The sequence below is a fragment of the Pantherophis guttatus genome, chromosome 4, assembly GCF_059756535.1.
Source record: "Pantherophis guttatus breed Tessera chromosome 4, ASM5975653v1, whole genome shotgun sequence".
Lineage (NCBI taxonomy): Eukaryota > Metazoa > Chordata > Lepidosauria > Squamata > Colubridae > Pantherophis > Pantherophis guttatus.
Window position 1 is genome coordinate 84690282 of NC_142066.1, and position 16670 is coordinate 84706951.

Genomic DNA, 16670 nt, shown 5'->3' on the forward strand with positions numbered 1-16670 from the left:
GCCTGGCCCTCTATGTGATCGAGGGCCCACCTTAATGACGGATCTTGGAACCCCGAGAGGTGGCATGTCGCAAAAAGGGGATTGAGGGGTTTTTTAAAGACTTTTTAAAATAGACTTTTAAGGGGTTCTGAGGGTGGGGCAGGTTATGTGGGTTTGGGGGAAAACCAATGGGGGTTGGAGACCAGTCCGGCTGCTATTAATGGTGCCGTAGGGGGTGCGGACTCTGGGGGAAAGGGGACTGTTAGAATGCCCTCTAGTGAGGGCTTCTCTATTAACACGCTGAGTGGGAGGGGCAGGTATGGCGGGAGCAGGGGGCCATATCATGTGGTGGGGGCACGTGCTCGCTATCTCCGAGCGATTGCGTGCCCCGGTCCCCTTAGCTCTTCCCGTTCCCCAGGCTGCTTAGAGTCTCAGTGCCCGAGTCTCCGGCTGATGTTTTGTAATGCCAGGTCCGTAGTAAATAAAGCCCCCCTCATTTGTGATATTATTCAGGAGGGGGGAGCGGACCTGGCAAGTATCACGGAGACCTGGTTGGGCCATGAGGGGGGTGTTCCCCTCGTGGAGATGTGCCCATCAGGCTTCCGTGCATTTCATCAGCCGAGAGCTCAGGGCAGGGGCGGGGGGTGGTGGCGGTCATTCTAAAAGAAGGTCTTGATCCGAGGGAGACCACTGTACCTCAGATAGCCGGATGTGAGTCCCTTTTTGTGAAGTGGGGTCGTGGGGTGCAGATGGGTCTGTTGATCACGTACCTGGCTCCCTGCCACGTGGCAACGACCCTGCCCGAACTCCTCAATGTTATAGCCGAGGTGGCGGCTGATACCCCCAGACTTGTGGTCATGGGGGATTTCAACCTGCCATCCAGCGGTGAAACATCTGAGGTAGCTCGGGAGTTCATGGCTTCCATGACGGCCATGGACCTGACCCAAGTAATTCACGGCCCTACTCATATGGGGGGACACACTCTGGACTTAGTTTTTATCTCTGGTCAGTGGTTGAGTGGCCTTGATATAGGGGATGTAGATATTGAACCCTTGTCATGGTCTGACCACTCGCTCCTTCGACTTGACTTTCTGACCGCCGTACCCCGTCGCAGGGAGGCGGAACCGACCAGGTGGTTCCGCCCCAGGCGCCTGATGGACCCTGATAGGTTCCAGATGAAGCTTGGGCCATTTCCTGAGACTCTAGCTCATGACTCGGCTGATGACCTGGTGGCCGCCTGGGATAGGGCGGCTGCCGGGGCTTTGGACCGGGTTGTGCCTTTGCGGCCTCTGACCCGGCACCGAACTCACTTAGCTCCTTGGTTTTCCGAGGAGCTGAGGGAGATGAAGCGCCAGAAAAAACGCCTAGAGAGCGGTTGGAGGGCCAGTCGTTCCGAGTCTGACTTGACACTGGTAAGGTCTCATATTAAGACCTACCTAGTGGCGATAAAAGCGGCGAAATCTAGCTATTTTGCCGCTCTTATCGCGTCATCAGATAACCGCCCAGCCGCCCTGTTTAGGGTGACCCACTCCCTCCTCCATCTGGGAGCGCGGGAGGACCCCTTGAAGGGCCGAGTTGAGGATTTTGTACAGTATCTGGATGATAAAATAACTCAGATTCGGGAAGACTTGGCCGCCGACTGGGTTAGTTCAGACGAGATGACTGAGGCAGGCTTTGAGAGTGTTATCTGGGAGGAGTTTGATCTTGTGGCTCCCGAGGACGTGGACAGGATCTTGGGGCGGCTGAACGCAACCACATATTTATTGGACCCGTGTCCCTCCTGGTTGGTGCTGGCTTCCCGGGAGGTTACACGAGGCTGGCTCCAGGGGATTATTAACGCTTCTTTGAGCGAGGGAGTCCTGCCGGCCGCCTTGAAAGAGGCGGTGGTGAGGCCTCTCCTCAAGAAGCCATCCCTGGATCCGGCTGTTTTGGCTAACTATCGTCCAGTCTCCAACGCTTTATTGCGAAGGTTGTTGAGAGAGTGGTGGCGCGACAGCTTCCCCAGTACCTGGATGAAGCTGTCTATCTGGATCCGCTCCAGTCCGGCTTCAGATCTGGGTACAGCACGGAAACGGCATTGGTCGCGTTGGTTGATGATCTCTGGAGGGCCCGGGATAGGGGTTATTCCTCTATCCTGGTCCTATTAGACCTCTCAGCGGCTTTTGATACCATCAACCATGGTATCATGTTGCGCCGGCTGGAGGGACTGGGAGTGGGGGGCACCGTTTTGCGGTGGTTCTTCTCCTATCTCTCCGACCGGTCGCAATCCGTGTTGACAGGGGGGCAGCGGTCGACCCCAAGGCGCCTTGTTTGTGGGGTGCCGCAAGGGTCGGTCCTCTCGCCCCTCCTGTTCAACATTTATGTGAAGCCGCTGGGTGAGATCATCCGTGGTTTTGGGGTGGAGTTCCATCAGTACGCTGATGATACTCAGCTGTACATTTCCACCCCAGACCATCCCAATGATGCCTTGGAAGTGATGTCCCAGTGCCTGGAGGCCGTGCGGGTCTGGATGGGGAGAAACAGGCTTCGACTCAACCCTTCCAAGACCGAGTGGCTGTGGCTGCCGGTGTCCCGGTATAGCCAGCTGACGCCATCGCTGGTTATTGGGGGCGAATCATTGGCCCCCACGGAGAGGGCCCGCAACTTGGGTGTCCTCCTGGATGCGCGGCTGTCTTTAGAAGGGCATATGACAGCCGTGGCCAGGGGGTCTTTTTGTCAGGTTTGCCTGATACGCCAGTTGCGCCCCTTTCTGGACCGGGACTCCCTACGCACAGTCACTCAAGCACTCGTCACTTCTCGTCTGGACTATTGTAACGCTCTCTACATGGAGCTCCCCTTGGGGTACACCCGGAGGCTCCAACTGGTGCAGAATGCGGCTGCGCGGGGGATTATGGGAGCGACGGGGCGCTCCCATGTGACTCCTCTCCTGCGCGAGCTGCATTGGCTTCCGGTGGACTTCCGGGTGCGCTTCAAGGTGTTGGTGATCACCTTTAAAGCGCTCAATGGCTTAGGGCCAGGGTACTTACGGGACCGCCTTCTGCCACCAATAGCCTCCCACCGGCCGGTTCGCTCCCACAGAGAGGGCCTCCTCAGGGTGCCGTCGGCCAGACAATGCCGGCTGACGACCCCCAGGAGGAGAGCCTTCTCTGTGGTGGTACCTACCCTATGGAACAATCTACCCCCAGAGATACGAGTGATCTCCGACCTCCGGATTTTTCGTCGGGCCCTAAAAACTTATTTTTTTCAGTTAGCCGGTCTGTCTTGATTTTAGGGTTAGTTTTAAAATTTTAATATTGATTTTAATTGACAAGTTTTAAATTATGGGCCAAATTTATAAATCATTTTAACTTTATTTTTAACTGTGATGTTTGTATAGATGTTTTTATCTTGGCTGTTCACCGCCCTGAGTCCGAAAGGAGAAGGGCGGTATAGAAATTTGAATAATAAATAAATAAATAAATAAATAAATAAATAAATAAATAAATAAGAAGCACCTACCTTTTTGGTTGTCTTTTTTAAAGTTTTTTTTTTATTTTTTAGATAAACACACATACAAACATACAATATATTTTCTTTGAATAGAGTATTTGGCTGGTTCACAAATTTAAACAGTGTTTAGTCATTTCAATTACATTTACAATTTCTGTATTTCCTTTTTGCCATATTTATTCCTCATCTATTTTTTGAAAAAAACAATATTACCCTTCATCCTCATCTCTAATCTTAATCAAATTCAATTTTTCCCTTCTATTCTATATTATACCCCTTCCCATTGTCATCTATTTTTATATCCATCCTCACATTGGTTAATTATGTAATATTACAGTTGTTTAATACAAATTCAACATTTTAATATAAATCAATTAGTTATATAACTATCTTTTTTTGTATATTAATCAATATGAACATGAATATTTCAATTATTTCCATGCAATCCAATTTCTTACAAATCAATTAATTATATTTACCAATAATAATAAACCAAATAATTTTCCCCATATATCCTCCAAACCACAACTTAACCATTTCTGCTTTCAACACAATATACAATTAATAGTATCTCAATTATTACAATTCCCTAATTAAATAGAGCTTTCTCCTTATGTTACTCATTTTCACATCTTAAACTCTCCCAATAACCCAAAGTTTTGCCCATATAGAAAAATATTCCAATTATTATTCATTTTTACAATCATGATTTCCCATTTATTTCTTACTACTATTCATATTTCAATTCTAAATATGTATAACATCTTTCTCTTTCATTTCTTTTTCTTTTTCTCCCTTCCCATTTTTATTTTTGCCTTTTTTTCTGTTGTGTTTTAAAATCTTGAACTCTCCTCTTTTGCCCTAAATTTCCCATGGTTTGCACCTACCTTTTTTGGTGAGGAAAAAGAAAAAGAAATTCCTCTCTGCCTCATATTGCCACCTTGCAACAAAGAGCCTGCTTTACTTTCAGTTTCATTTTTCAGCATAGCTAGGAGAAAAAAAATCTGCTCCAGCACTCTTTGCAGCAAGCAGCAGAGCCCTGCGCAAAACAGCTGAGAGCAAATCAGCTGAGAGTCAGGAGGCCGATCTAATCAACTTGTGCTAATTAACCTATGCTGAAGCTGAAAGGAGCTGTTTTTTCTTGCTGTTTGCTTGCAAGGAGGTAACTGCTGTGAAGCACAGGCCAAAGGGTGGGGGCCAGTGGGTAGACAGGGCTACATTCGGTGTATAAGACGCACCTAAATTTTCAGCCCCTTTTGGGGGGTAAAAAGGTGCGTCTTATACTCCAAAAAATTCAGTAACTTTCAAGCTAGATGCCAGGCTTTCAAGTTTAAGTATGGTAGTGTTCCAGAAATCCTTCTATTATGTATTCATCAGTGATGGCGAACCTTTTTGGCACCGAGTGCCAAAAAGGGAGCGCTTTGCACACGCACTTGTCGGGTCTGCAACCAGAAAGCAGAGTGGCCCAAGGGGCATGCTTGCGCCGGAAAATGTACTTCTGGTTTCCGGCAGGTGCATGCATGGTGACCAGCAAGTCTTTTGGTTACTGCCACGCATGTGCATGCACCAATCAGCTGGCCGCTGCTCATGCTCAAGCTGGAAAACAGAAGACCAGCTCTTCGGGTTTCCAGCACTGCTGCATGCACAAAAGCCAGTTGATTGTCACGTGCGCATGTGAGTCAGAAACCCGGAAAAGGAACAGGCGACGCCACATGTGCCAGGCGACGTGGCTCCACATGCCATTTTGGGCACGTATGCCATAGGTTTGCCATCACGGATCTATACCATGAGCTGGCCTGTGTTGAAGGCTGACAGGAGCTGTTATAAATGCCTCAAATTTTCCCCTTATATAGAATTCTCAACAAGTATTTCCTTTGGCTCCTAATAATGGTTCTAGCATTAAAACCCATGGCTGAAGTTCTTATTGTTACAAGGTTAGCAAAAAATGATTATATTACAAGCCTTCTGCCAGACACAAATGTTTCAGAGTACAATCCTTACCCAAAAGAAAGGCAAAGATTTTCCCCTTGGGAGGGAATGTTGTATTATACTCACTAAAATACTCAAATAAATGGGAGAAAGTACAGATGGCTGCATATATGCTTTTGAAAACTAACCTGAAAATTAGGCATGAGTTGGGAGGGTTATTTGTTTTTTGAACTTTTAGCCCTTTTTGTAATTCTGAAACACATTTTTTTCATTTTTTCCCCCCATGCAATTGTATTTTCTCCTTGCATCATTTCCAACTAGCTTAGCTGCCCTTTTGTTCTCTTCCTCATGCAACTTCCTCATGTTTTCTGCACCTTTTTTGGGCTAATTCTATCAGAAGAAAAGAAGGGAATATTGGTGAATGTACTTGTGTATTTTGTGTGTGACAATGACTCATGTGAGAATAGCTGGTTATATAATTATTGTAGATCAATTAAATACAATATGATATCTTTTTTTACAAGCAATATTTATTATCAATAGTTACTAGCTGAATTAATATTAATGCTTTTTTGAATTAGTCTTGTCTTTGGGGAGTATGTCTTCTTAGAGCTTTATGTGCATATAAATTCATAAAAATATCATATGCCAGAGAGTCTTTAGAACTGATTTCTATGTAGTTGGCAATTTAAATTGACAAGGTGGGGAAGCTGGACATTACACGTGGTTTTTGTCTACATTTACCTTTCCTGCCAATTCTTTCTTTTGGGGGGAACTAGGCCATTTAAAATTCAGAATGGATTTCAAGTAAATAAATTAAATTCTTAAATTAAGAATGGCTACGGATTCAAGGAGCATTTTGATAAGAACATACACATACTCATACATACTAACCAGGAAATAGTGATAAGACAGTCATTAATGCTCCCACTAGCCGATTAACTGGAGAGATATAAAACAGAACCTGAAAAGAAGCAGGGAAAAAGATAGGTCAGTAGTATACGATCTGAAAAGAAACCAGAGTATAACTGAAGCAGTCAAACTTCCCCCTTTAAACAGCAAGATATTTATATAGAATAGAATAGAATGAATGAGCTGGAAGGGACCTTGGAGGTCTTCTAGTCCAGCTCCCTGCTCAAGTAGAAGAACCTATACCATTTCAGATAAGTGACTGTCTAGACCAGTGATGGCTAACCTTTTTGCCATTGTGTGCCAAAAGTGGGGGAGCGTGACTGTCTAGACCAGTGATGGCTAACCTTTTTGCCATTGTGTGCCAAAAGTGGGGGAGGGTGGGGGCGTCATGCGCACGTGTACCCAAAACCATTTCAATGCACCCCTGCCCCACCCCCTTGTGCATGCGTGTATGACGCCCCGCACTCCCCCCACTTTTGTCATGCGACGGCAAAAAGGTTACCTGTGGGCCCTGTAGGTCCATTTTTCGCCCTCCCCAGGCTCCAGAGGCTTTCTTGGAGCCAGGGGAAGATGAAAACTACCTCCCCTACCCCTTCCGAGGCCCTCCGGAGGCCAGAAATGGCCCATTTCCTGACTTCTGGTGGGCCCGGAAGGTCGAAAATCAGCTGGCTGATACATGCTGGAGCTGAGCTAGAGCAACATTCGCGTGCCATGGCTCCATGTGCCACCTGTGGCACGTATGCCATAGTTCACCATCACGGGTTTAGATTCTTCTTAAAAATATCCAGTGAAGAAGTGCCCACAATTTCTGGAGGCAAGCTGTTCCACTGGTTAACTGTCCTCACTGTTAGGAAGTTTCTTCTTAATTCCAGGTTGCTTCTCTCTGTGTAGTTTCCAACCATTGTTTATTGTCTTGCCCTCTGGTGCTTTGGAGAATAATTTGACCCCCTCTCCTTTGTGGCAGCCCCTCAAATACTGGAATACAGCTGTCATGTCACCCCTAATTCTTCTTTTCTTTAGACTAGCCAAACTCAAATTCTGCAACTATTCTTCATATGTTTTAGTCTCCAGGCCTTTGATCATCTTAGTTGCTCTTCTCTGAACTTTTTCCAAAGTCTCAACATCTTTTTTGTAGTATGGTGACCAAAATTGGTTGCAGTATTCCAGGTGTGGTCTTAGTAGGGTTTTATAAAGTGGTACTAATATTTCGTGTGATCTTAATTTTGTGCCTCTGTTTATACAGCCCAGGATTGTATTAGCCTTTCTGGCTGCTACTGCACACTACTGGATCATATTCAGTGATCATCCACTAGGACTCCAAGGTCCCCCTTATAGTTTTTGAGCCAGGTCTCACCTAATCTGTACTTATAACTTTGATTTTTCCTGCCTATATGTAAAACTTTGCTCTTCTTCACATTGAAATTCATATCAAATAACTGTCTAAAACATCTGAAGGACATTAACCTTAGCATGCTGCAATGCATTTCCCACAGCAGTTTAGAGGGCCAATATAAAAAAATACCATATAAGGTGAGTCTGTCCCCCTGTGGACAAGGGGCCATTGAAACTATAGTTCATGTTCTGCTATATTGCATTTTCTATAAGGACGGATGGACTAAATTTATTATACCTTAACCAATAAAGTATCTAGGAAATACTGATTTATTTTATGTGCAATTATTGTTATCAGATCCATATGAAGTAGTTTTTCTGAATGTGGCCAAATTTTGCTATGCTATATGTAAAATTAGGCAAACTTTAACTGCCCATTGTTAATCCACTACCAATCGGAATGTATTATTCAGTCTTTTATTTTTATTTTTTACTATTATCGTTTTAATGCTTTTATTTGCTGGTCTGTGACCATAATAAAGATTGGTTGATGATGATTGATGATGATCAGTAGTATCTATTTACCTATATTTCAGCCATTTTTAATATAGCTGTTTTAATATGCCTCCTGTACAATAACAACCACAAACAAAATATGTTGCAATCTGTATTATTACTTCTTGAAAAGTTATGAATTTATGAATATGGCTTAAAGTAATGTAACGGTTGATAAAATATTGTGTAAGATGTTAGGTCCTTGTTTGTGACATGATAATGTTTCTTTGACAAATTAAGCAAGCCCTGGGTATAACTGTGAGCATTATCCTATCCCACTGAAGATTGAAACTATGGATAGAGGGTATAATGTAGCTTTTAAAAACACAATCGGCTTCTTGTGTCATTATTTGTACAAATGTTCTAACTCAGTGGTCCCCAACCTTTCCATTGCGTGTGCACGCGCAGCTCCCTTGGTGCGAGTGGCAGGCACACACAGTCTCCATTCACATGACTAGAACTTTGTGTATGAGCAGAGGGTGCTTGCACTCATACGCAAAGGGCCACTTGCACTTCACACACGTGTGCTTACTCATCACTTCCATGGCCCAGTATGAAATAAGCCATGGCCCTATTGTAGGCCACGGCCTGGGATTGGGGAGCTCTGTACTAATTATTCAATGCATTGTCTTCCCTTAGCTGCATTATAATATAGCATTATGGACCATTATGCAGCAATTTACATCAAAACCTAGTGGAGAGCTTTAGACAACCAATTGTTGGAGTATATGTATGGAAGATAAGCTGTTACTTTGATTATTAAAACTTTTATTTTGGATACTCTTTTCTTTTCTAGATTCAACTATATAGTTTTATTTCTTTTATTCTCTATAATGAATATATTTTATATTTTCTGATCAACGGCTTCTGTAGATTTTTATGTAAGATAAGGCCTGTTATGGATTACATTCTCTTGATCAATAATCAGTGCCAACAGAGGATACATGTTGTAGACTAAACATTTGAAAGACCTTTGCCGTACCAACATTTAAAATACCACTATAATCATGGCTCCTCCTCTATGTTTTGGGTTGGTGTCTTTTTGACTGTTTTTGCTTCTGCAAGTGGAAAAGAAAGTTTGGTTGCTATTCTGTCCAGGGAATTCTATAAAGGTTTTTCATTTCATTCTTTTGTATGTGCTATGCCACTCAAAATCCAAAGAGTTAGCTAGTTTAAAAATCTGTTTAATGCATAAGTAACGTAAATCAGGTTGCCTATCACTAGTGGACATCTATGTGTCTGTTTAGAGAGAGGAAGTAAGAGACTTAATTTCACAAGCAAAGTAACTTATGGTAAGATAACAAATAACATTGATGGAAACATTAATAAATCTACAGCAAAAAAACACAATAAGCACCTCTCCATCCTGGCTAACTGCATAATGGAATAATGCATCTCCATAAAGTATTAATGAAATAATGTTAGTGAAGTCATATATTTTGCCTTTTAGAAAATATGGGAATAATCTTACCTTCTTTTCTAGAAGAATCAACTTAAAAAGAATTAAAACCTTTAAAACATAAAGAAAGACAGATCTTAAACATTAGCAGTCCAGAAATATATTTATAAGTGACTCTATGCTTAAAGTATTCAAGTGTCATGTCAATGTGCAATATAGATCCAGACACTTTTCTTTTGTTTACTTATATCTGTAACTACATATTGTTTTCTTTAAGATTCAAAGAAGTGGAAATAATTATGCACATTTCAGTTTTATAACCTACCTTGTGTCTAAATTGAAGAACAAGATCTCGTGGGGACAAGCCTAAAAACAATGAAAAGGAAAATGACACATTTCTATAAATGCAACTAACACTTAGAAATCTTCTAAGTAAGAGTCTTACCTGTTTCCATTTACTATACATATGAATTCATTCTCTGGGGTGGTAGAAATGCAATATTGTGACCTGTTATTTAGATAATATATCGTTGTATAAAACATCAAACTTTCACAGTGTAAGATTTCTAACTCTACAGTCAGATAGATGAATGTAAATAGTCTTTATAAGCAGCTAGAGTGAAGATCTGCCTCATTATTCATTTTACCATGAGAAGCATCCTTAAGTACTGGATTTCTACCACCATTAAGAAAAAAATGTTGCATTGTATGTCTTCTTTGTCTAGTATTGCTTTAAAACATGGGGCAGGTTTTTGAAGGAAATATCGACTGATAATACTATTTCTTATTATTGACCATTATATTACCGTATTTATTTACTATAATCAATATTTTAGACAAGATGTGACTTTGTTGGTCATTTGTATTTTCCTTTGTGTAAACTTGGTGCAATAACTTTTGTCATATACTGTAAATTGATTTGGATTCATTATACATTAGAGAAGTTTGCTGGCACTATGAATTAAAGGAAGAAGAAGAGGATAAAATTATAGTGAAAAAAGTCCAGCTATTTTATTCGTCCTCAAAAGTGATTTGGATTTTAACTTTTCATATCTAGTCCTCCAAAAGAAAAATGGAAGGAAGATTAAATGACCTGTTTCAATAACACATGTTTAATACTGTGGTTGTGGTTTCTAAAAACTATTTTGTAAGAAATTCCTTAGAAAGATATTGAAATGCAAAAAAAGAAGATGAATTGAACATAAAACCTAATGCTTTATACGACCTAATGCTTTATATGACACACAAATCATGACAAATGGGAAAGATAATCAAAATTACTGGTAATTTTTTCAGACTTACAGGATTGGCATTAAGCTTTATATGTAATAAAATACTTATAAAAATTGGAAGTGTTATGTTACCATATATAGCTTACCAAGATAAACTTGTGATCCTTCCAGTGAGCTCCCTCCCAGTGAGCTATTCATGTGTTCATAAAGTTCCTGAAAAACCATAAAATGTTGAAAGCATGAGCATCTTTTTTAAAAAGTAACTTTAGGGGGAAAAGGAAAAGGTCTACTTTATATAAGAAAAATCTACCAAAATACTTTTTCTAAGAGATCTAACATTTTTTGGGAGTCTCTAAAGATATAATTATCCATCCTTTAGAATCCTGGGGTTCAAGAACTGCTTTAGATGTAGCTTTAATAGAATTTTGCAAATATTTTATATACAATATGCTATTCTGCAAATAATGTGTGCATATAGCTTTCAAAAATATCAGCAATAGTTTCAGTAGCTTTTAGAGGGAGTACTCTTTCAGAAAGCAAAGAACAATAACTCTTTCTTAAGCATACAGAATTCGCTGTCAGATTCTGGCTAGAAATTGCCTTCTAGCTTACTAACAATAGACACCAGGTTGGATCTAGTGTTTCTCTTTTATAAATAACAGGTAAGAGGAAACTAACATTCAGCAGGCCTGAATTACAGGGCTAGGTGAGCCCTGCCATCCCCAGCTGACATTTGCATTTTCTTCCTTCTGCTGCTGCTGTTCAGGCACACACTCAGCTTGGCCCTTTGCAAAGCAGCTGCTGTTGCACTAGGCCTTCTTCTTAAAACTTTGACCTTCTTGCAAGCCTTTCAAATTAGACAAGGGCTACATGCAATTTGGACAAGGATACCAACTTCCGAAGCAGATTTTTTAAGCTCTGAGAAAAATCGGGGCCAGCAGACCATAGGGTGGCAAGACCAGCAGAGGTAGCAAAGTGCAGGTGGCCTAAAGGGCAAAGATGAGGGAGAGATAGGCAGGTGGGAGTTGAAGAGTCCCTGTGGTCATAAGTGCAAATGGGCTACAAAGCACCCAAATTTTGATCATGTAACTTTGGGGAGCAGGCATTAACCAGCACTCATCAGTGCTACTTATCATTGAACAAACAGTCATTAGATGAGGACTATCTGTGTTGCAAAGAATATAACTAAGCTGAACCTTCCATTTTATTCTGATCATGGACTCTGGTAAGTGTTTATACTCTTCTATCAGCAATGGCTGATTTCACTTCCTCCATTCCACTTTTAATGTTACTGTGTTCTTTCTCTTTCTTTCCCCCCCCCCCCCTCTCTCTCAATCTTTCAAACAATTTTACTTTTGTACGTTTAAAACATACCTTAAGAATTGAAATTTGTGAGAAGTCTTTCTCTTCAAAGTAGGCATGTGTAATTAGCTGCAACTTAGCTTGAAGTAGCCCATATAGAGGCTTGCAAGAAAAAGAGCATCATATTATATCAACAGAGACAAAAAGGAGATAATAATAACAGAATCTAGTCATTAAAAACAGATGAATTTGAACAAGCTGAATACACTGCATATTCTTCAAGCCATATATCATATACAGTTGCAGCTGATTTATGAATATGAATTGGAATGGTCAGTTATTCTATACAGTATCATATGAGTGTTTTATCTTTGGGGTAGACAAGATAAAAGAACTGGACAAAAACTGAGCAATGAGGTATATGCAGTACAATGCAACGACCCAGGTACAGATCTGTACATTGAGGAAACAAAACAACCACTTCATAAGCACATGGCACAACATAGGATAACAAACACAGCAGGACTAGATACAGCAGCCCACCTGCATTTAAAAGACACAGGCTAACTCTTTTGAAGACAGCAAAGTTCACATTTTGGACAGGGAGGACCACTGGTTTGAAACAGGAATCAAAGAGGCCATCTATGTCAAAACTGAACAGCCCTCTCTCAACAGAAGGGGAAGGATACGACATAATCTATCTCAATCTACAACAGTCATTTAAACAGTTCCAAGAAGGCTCCACATCCATTTGCACCACCCAGGTGACCCTGATGACAGATAAACCTCTAGGTGACCTTAATTACTTGCTAAAAGAATGCAAATGACCAGCTATCTGCAAGGAGTATAAATCTTTCCATTCCCCACCATCCAGTCAGAGATGAAGAAGCTTCTTGGATGAGAAGCAAAATGTCTTCAAAGAAAAAACCAGAAAGTCCAGTTGCCTCTTGAAAAAACACTTTTGAGACATCTGACTTTCAAAACAACACTGGTTCTAATTGTACATAAATCTGTGGGGTTTTTTTTGAATATGTTTTTATTCAAAACATTATATACAGGGATGGGTTCTACTTACCTTTACTATTCGTTCGCAATGGGATCTCTCACTTTGCTTGCTTTGCTCGCTTACGCGCCTTGCTTCTGCGCATGCGCAGAAGCTTCTGCGCAGATCGCCGATGATGACATCCTGGGCGGTGGGTGGGGCCTCCCACCAGTTTTACTACCGGTTCTTGTGAACCAGTCCGAACCGGGGGCAACCCACCACTGACTATATAGTAATACAGTAAAATATGGGCAAAGTACTTCATTCTATTTCATTAAAAAACTGGTGTTGTAAAAGAATAACAAACTGGGAGACAAGACTAGGGAGACAAGTATTTAGATCTAAATTAATTGTGAAGAACATTGTATTGTTTTGCCTAATAAGAGACCAATTCAGAACTCTATGTTTCAGATTAATTTTTTCATAAAACTATTTCTTCATATTCTGAATATACACTCACACCCATAGAGAAAGGCCAAAAAAATCATGTAAGGAATCATAGTCTTCTTTCTCTTAAAACTGGGGCCAGGAATTGAATGTTATTTTCTAAATTTAGTTTCATATGAGTTGAAGTTAAAGTTGAAAAAAGACTTTAAAACAGTATAAGCTTCAATAATTTTTTGTACCCTACATCACAATATACTATGTTGAAAAGTATAGTAGTACGAGCATATACAGTTGGGTTACTCTTATTTAACTGTTTATATAGAGTATTTTTCTCTGTCAAACAAACCATCTGGAAAGGATATATTTGATTCATATTTCAGTTCATGAATTATTCATATCTAATATAAACATCCAAAACCAAAGTATCATATGTTGTCTTATCTCTTACCAGCTGACTTAGAACACATACACTTTTCTGTACTGTTTCTCGAGTAATGTCTGCTTGCCGAACTTTCAATGCCTTAAAGGAAGAAAAATTAAACTTAAAAACTTTTCTTTACTTATTTCCATTTAAAAGCAAACATTTTTTTCACTAAAATATGACATTTATTTTGTTGTTGTTGTTAGTTGTGAAGTTGTGTCCAACCCATTGTGACCCCATGGACAACATTCCCCCAGGCCTTCCTGTCCTCTACCATCCTCTGGAGTCCATTTAAACTCATGCCTACTGCTTCAGTGACTCCATTCAGCCACCTCCTTCTCTGTCGTCCCGTTCTTCTTTTGCCCTCAATCTTTCCCAGCATTAGGCACTTCTCCAGTGAGTCCTTCCTTCTCATTAGATGGCCAAAGTATTTGAGTTTCATCTTCAGAACCTGGCCTTCTAAAGACCAGTCAGGGATGATCTCCTCTAGGACTGACCAGTTTGATAGCCTTGCAGTCCAAGGGACTTGCAGAGTCTTCTCCAGCACCACAGTTCAAAGGCCTCGATTCTTTGGTGTTCAGCCTTTCTTATGGTCCAACTTTCACAGCCATACATTGCAACTGGGAAAACCATAGCCTTGATTATATGCACTTTTGTTGGCAGGGTGATGTCTCTGATTTTTAGTATGCTGTCTAGACTTGCCATAGCTTTCCTCCCCAGGATAAAGCGTCTTTTAATTTCTTGGCTGCAGATCTGTCACTACCTCCATTTCTTCCCCATCTATTTGCCAGGAATTGAGAAGGCCAGATGCCATGATCTTAGTTTTCTTAATGTTGAGTTTCAAGCCAACTTTTGCACTCTCCTTCTTCACCCACATCAATAGGCTCTTTAGTTCTACTTTGCTTTCTGCCATTAGAGTGGTATCATCTGCATATCTGAGGTTGTTGATATTTCTCCCGGCAATCCCCAACTTTTGATTCATCTAGCCCCGCCTTTCTCATGATGTGCTCTGCATATAAGTTAAATAGGCAGGGCGGCAGTATATAGCCTTGACAGACTCCTTTCCCAATTTTGAACCAATCAGTGGTTCTGTGTCCAGTTCTCACTATTGCTTCTTGACCTGCATTAGGTTTCTTAAGAGACAAATAAGATGGTCTGGTACTCCCATCTCTTTAAGAACTTACCACAATTTGTTGTGATCCACACAATCAAAGGCTTTAGCATAGTCAATGAAGCAGAAGTAGATGTTTTTCTGGAACTCCCTAGCTTTCTCCATGATCCAGCGTATATTAGCAATTTGATCTCTAGTTCCTCTGCCTCTTCGAAATCCTGCCTGTACTTCTGGTAGTTCTTGATCCACATACTGCTGGAGCCTACCTTGTAGGATTTTCAGCATAATCTTACTAGCATGTGAAATGAGTGCAATGGTGTGATAGTTTGAACATTCTTTGGCATTGCCTTTCTTTGGAATTGGAATGTAAACTGACCTTTTCCAATCCTGTGGCCACTGTTGAGTTTTCCAAATTTGCTGGCAAATTGAGTGTAGCACTTTTACTCCATCGTCTTTTATGATTTTGAATAGCTCAGCTGGAATAGTGTCTCCTCCACTAGCTTTGTTGTTGCTCAGATTTCTTACGGCCCATTTGACTTCACATTTTAGGATGTCTGGCTCGAGGTCAGTGACCCCCCCTTCGTGGTTATCAGGGATGTTAAGCTCGTTCTTGTAAAGTTCTTCTGTGTAATTTTGCCACCTCTTCTTAATGTCTTCTGCCTATGTTAGGTCCTTGCCATTTTGGTCCTTTAGCATGCCCATCTTTGCATGAAACGTTCCCTTCATATCTCCAATTTTCTTGAAGAGATTTCTGGTCCTCCCTATCCTATTGGTTTTTTTTTCTATTTCTTTGCACTGTTCATTTAAAAAAGCATTCTTATCTCTTCTAACTATTCTCTGGAATTCTGCATTCAATTGGGTGTATTTTTCTCTTTCTCCCTTGCCTTTCGCTTCCCTTCTTTCCTCAGCTATTTGCAAAGCTTCCTCAGACAACCACTTTGCTTTCTTGCATTTCTTTTTCTCTGAGATGATTTTAGTTGCTATCTCTTGTACAATGTTGTGAACCTCCATCCATAGTTCTTCAGGCACTCTATCAGATCTGATTCCTTAAATCTATTTGTCACCTCTACTGTATATTCATCAGGGATATGATTTAGTTCATACTGGAGTGGCCTAGTGCTTTTCCCTACTTTCTTCAATTTAAGTCTAAATTTTGCAACAAGAAGCTCATGATCTGAGCCACAGTCAGCTCCTGGCCTTGTTTTTACTGACTGTATAGAGCTTCTCCATCTTTGGCTACAGAGCACATAGTCAATCTGATTTCTGTGTTGACCGTCTGGTGATGTTCATGTGTAGAGTCGTCTCTTGGGTTGTTGGAAAAGAGTATTTGCTATGACCGTCATATTATCTTGACAGAATTCTATCAGCCTGTGCCCTGCTTCATTTTGTACTCCAAGGCCAAACTTGCCTGTTATTCCGGTTATCTTTTGGTTTCCTACTTTAGCATTCCAAGCACTCATAATGATAAGGATATCATTTTAATTCTATAAGGTGCTGTAGGGCTTCATGGAACCGGTCAATTTCATTCTTTTCAGCACAAGTGGCTGGGGCATAGACTTGGATTACTGTGATATTGAATG

The 16670-nt window shown here is 41.2% G+C and overlaps 1 protein-coding gene across 5 annotated transcripts in view; it reads right to left on the reverse strand.

Annotated features, from left to right (window-relative positions):
* Positions 1 to 16670, reverse strand: part of AVL9 (AVL9 cell migration associated) — a 96192-nt gene that overhangs the window by 27978 nt on the left and 51544 nt on the right. For all 5 annotated transcript variants that reach the window (XR_015734234.1, XR_015734235.1, XM_034434975.3 and 2 more), the window contains exons 4-9: positions 14007 to 14078; positions 12202 to 12291; positions 10974 to 11040; positions 9921 to 9961; positions 9668 to 9706; positions 6292 to 6361 (exon numbers count right to left, since the gene is read on the reverse strand). Coding sequence is in view for 3 of the 5 variants with exons in the window: in XM_034434975.3 (XP_034290866.1) it covers positions 6292 to 6361; positions 9668 to 9706; positions 9921 to 9961; positions 10974 to 11040; positions 12202 to 12291; positions 14007 to 14078 (379 nt within the window). In the remaining 2 variants the exon portion in view is untranslated. The remainder of the gene's footprint in view (positions 1 to 6291; positions 6362 to 9667; positions 9707 to 9920; positions 9962 to 10973; positions 11041 to 12201; positions 12292 to 14006; positions 14079 to 16670) is intronic.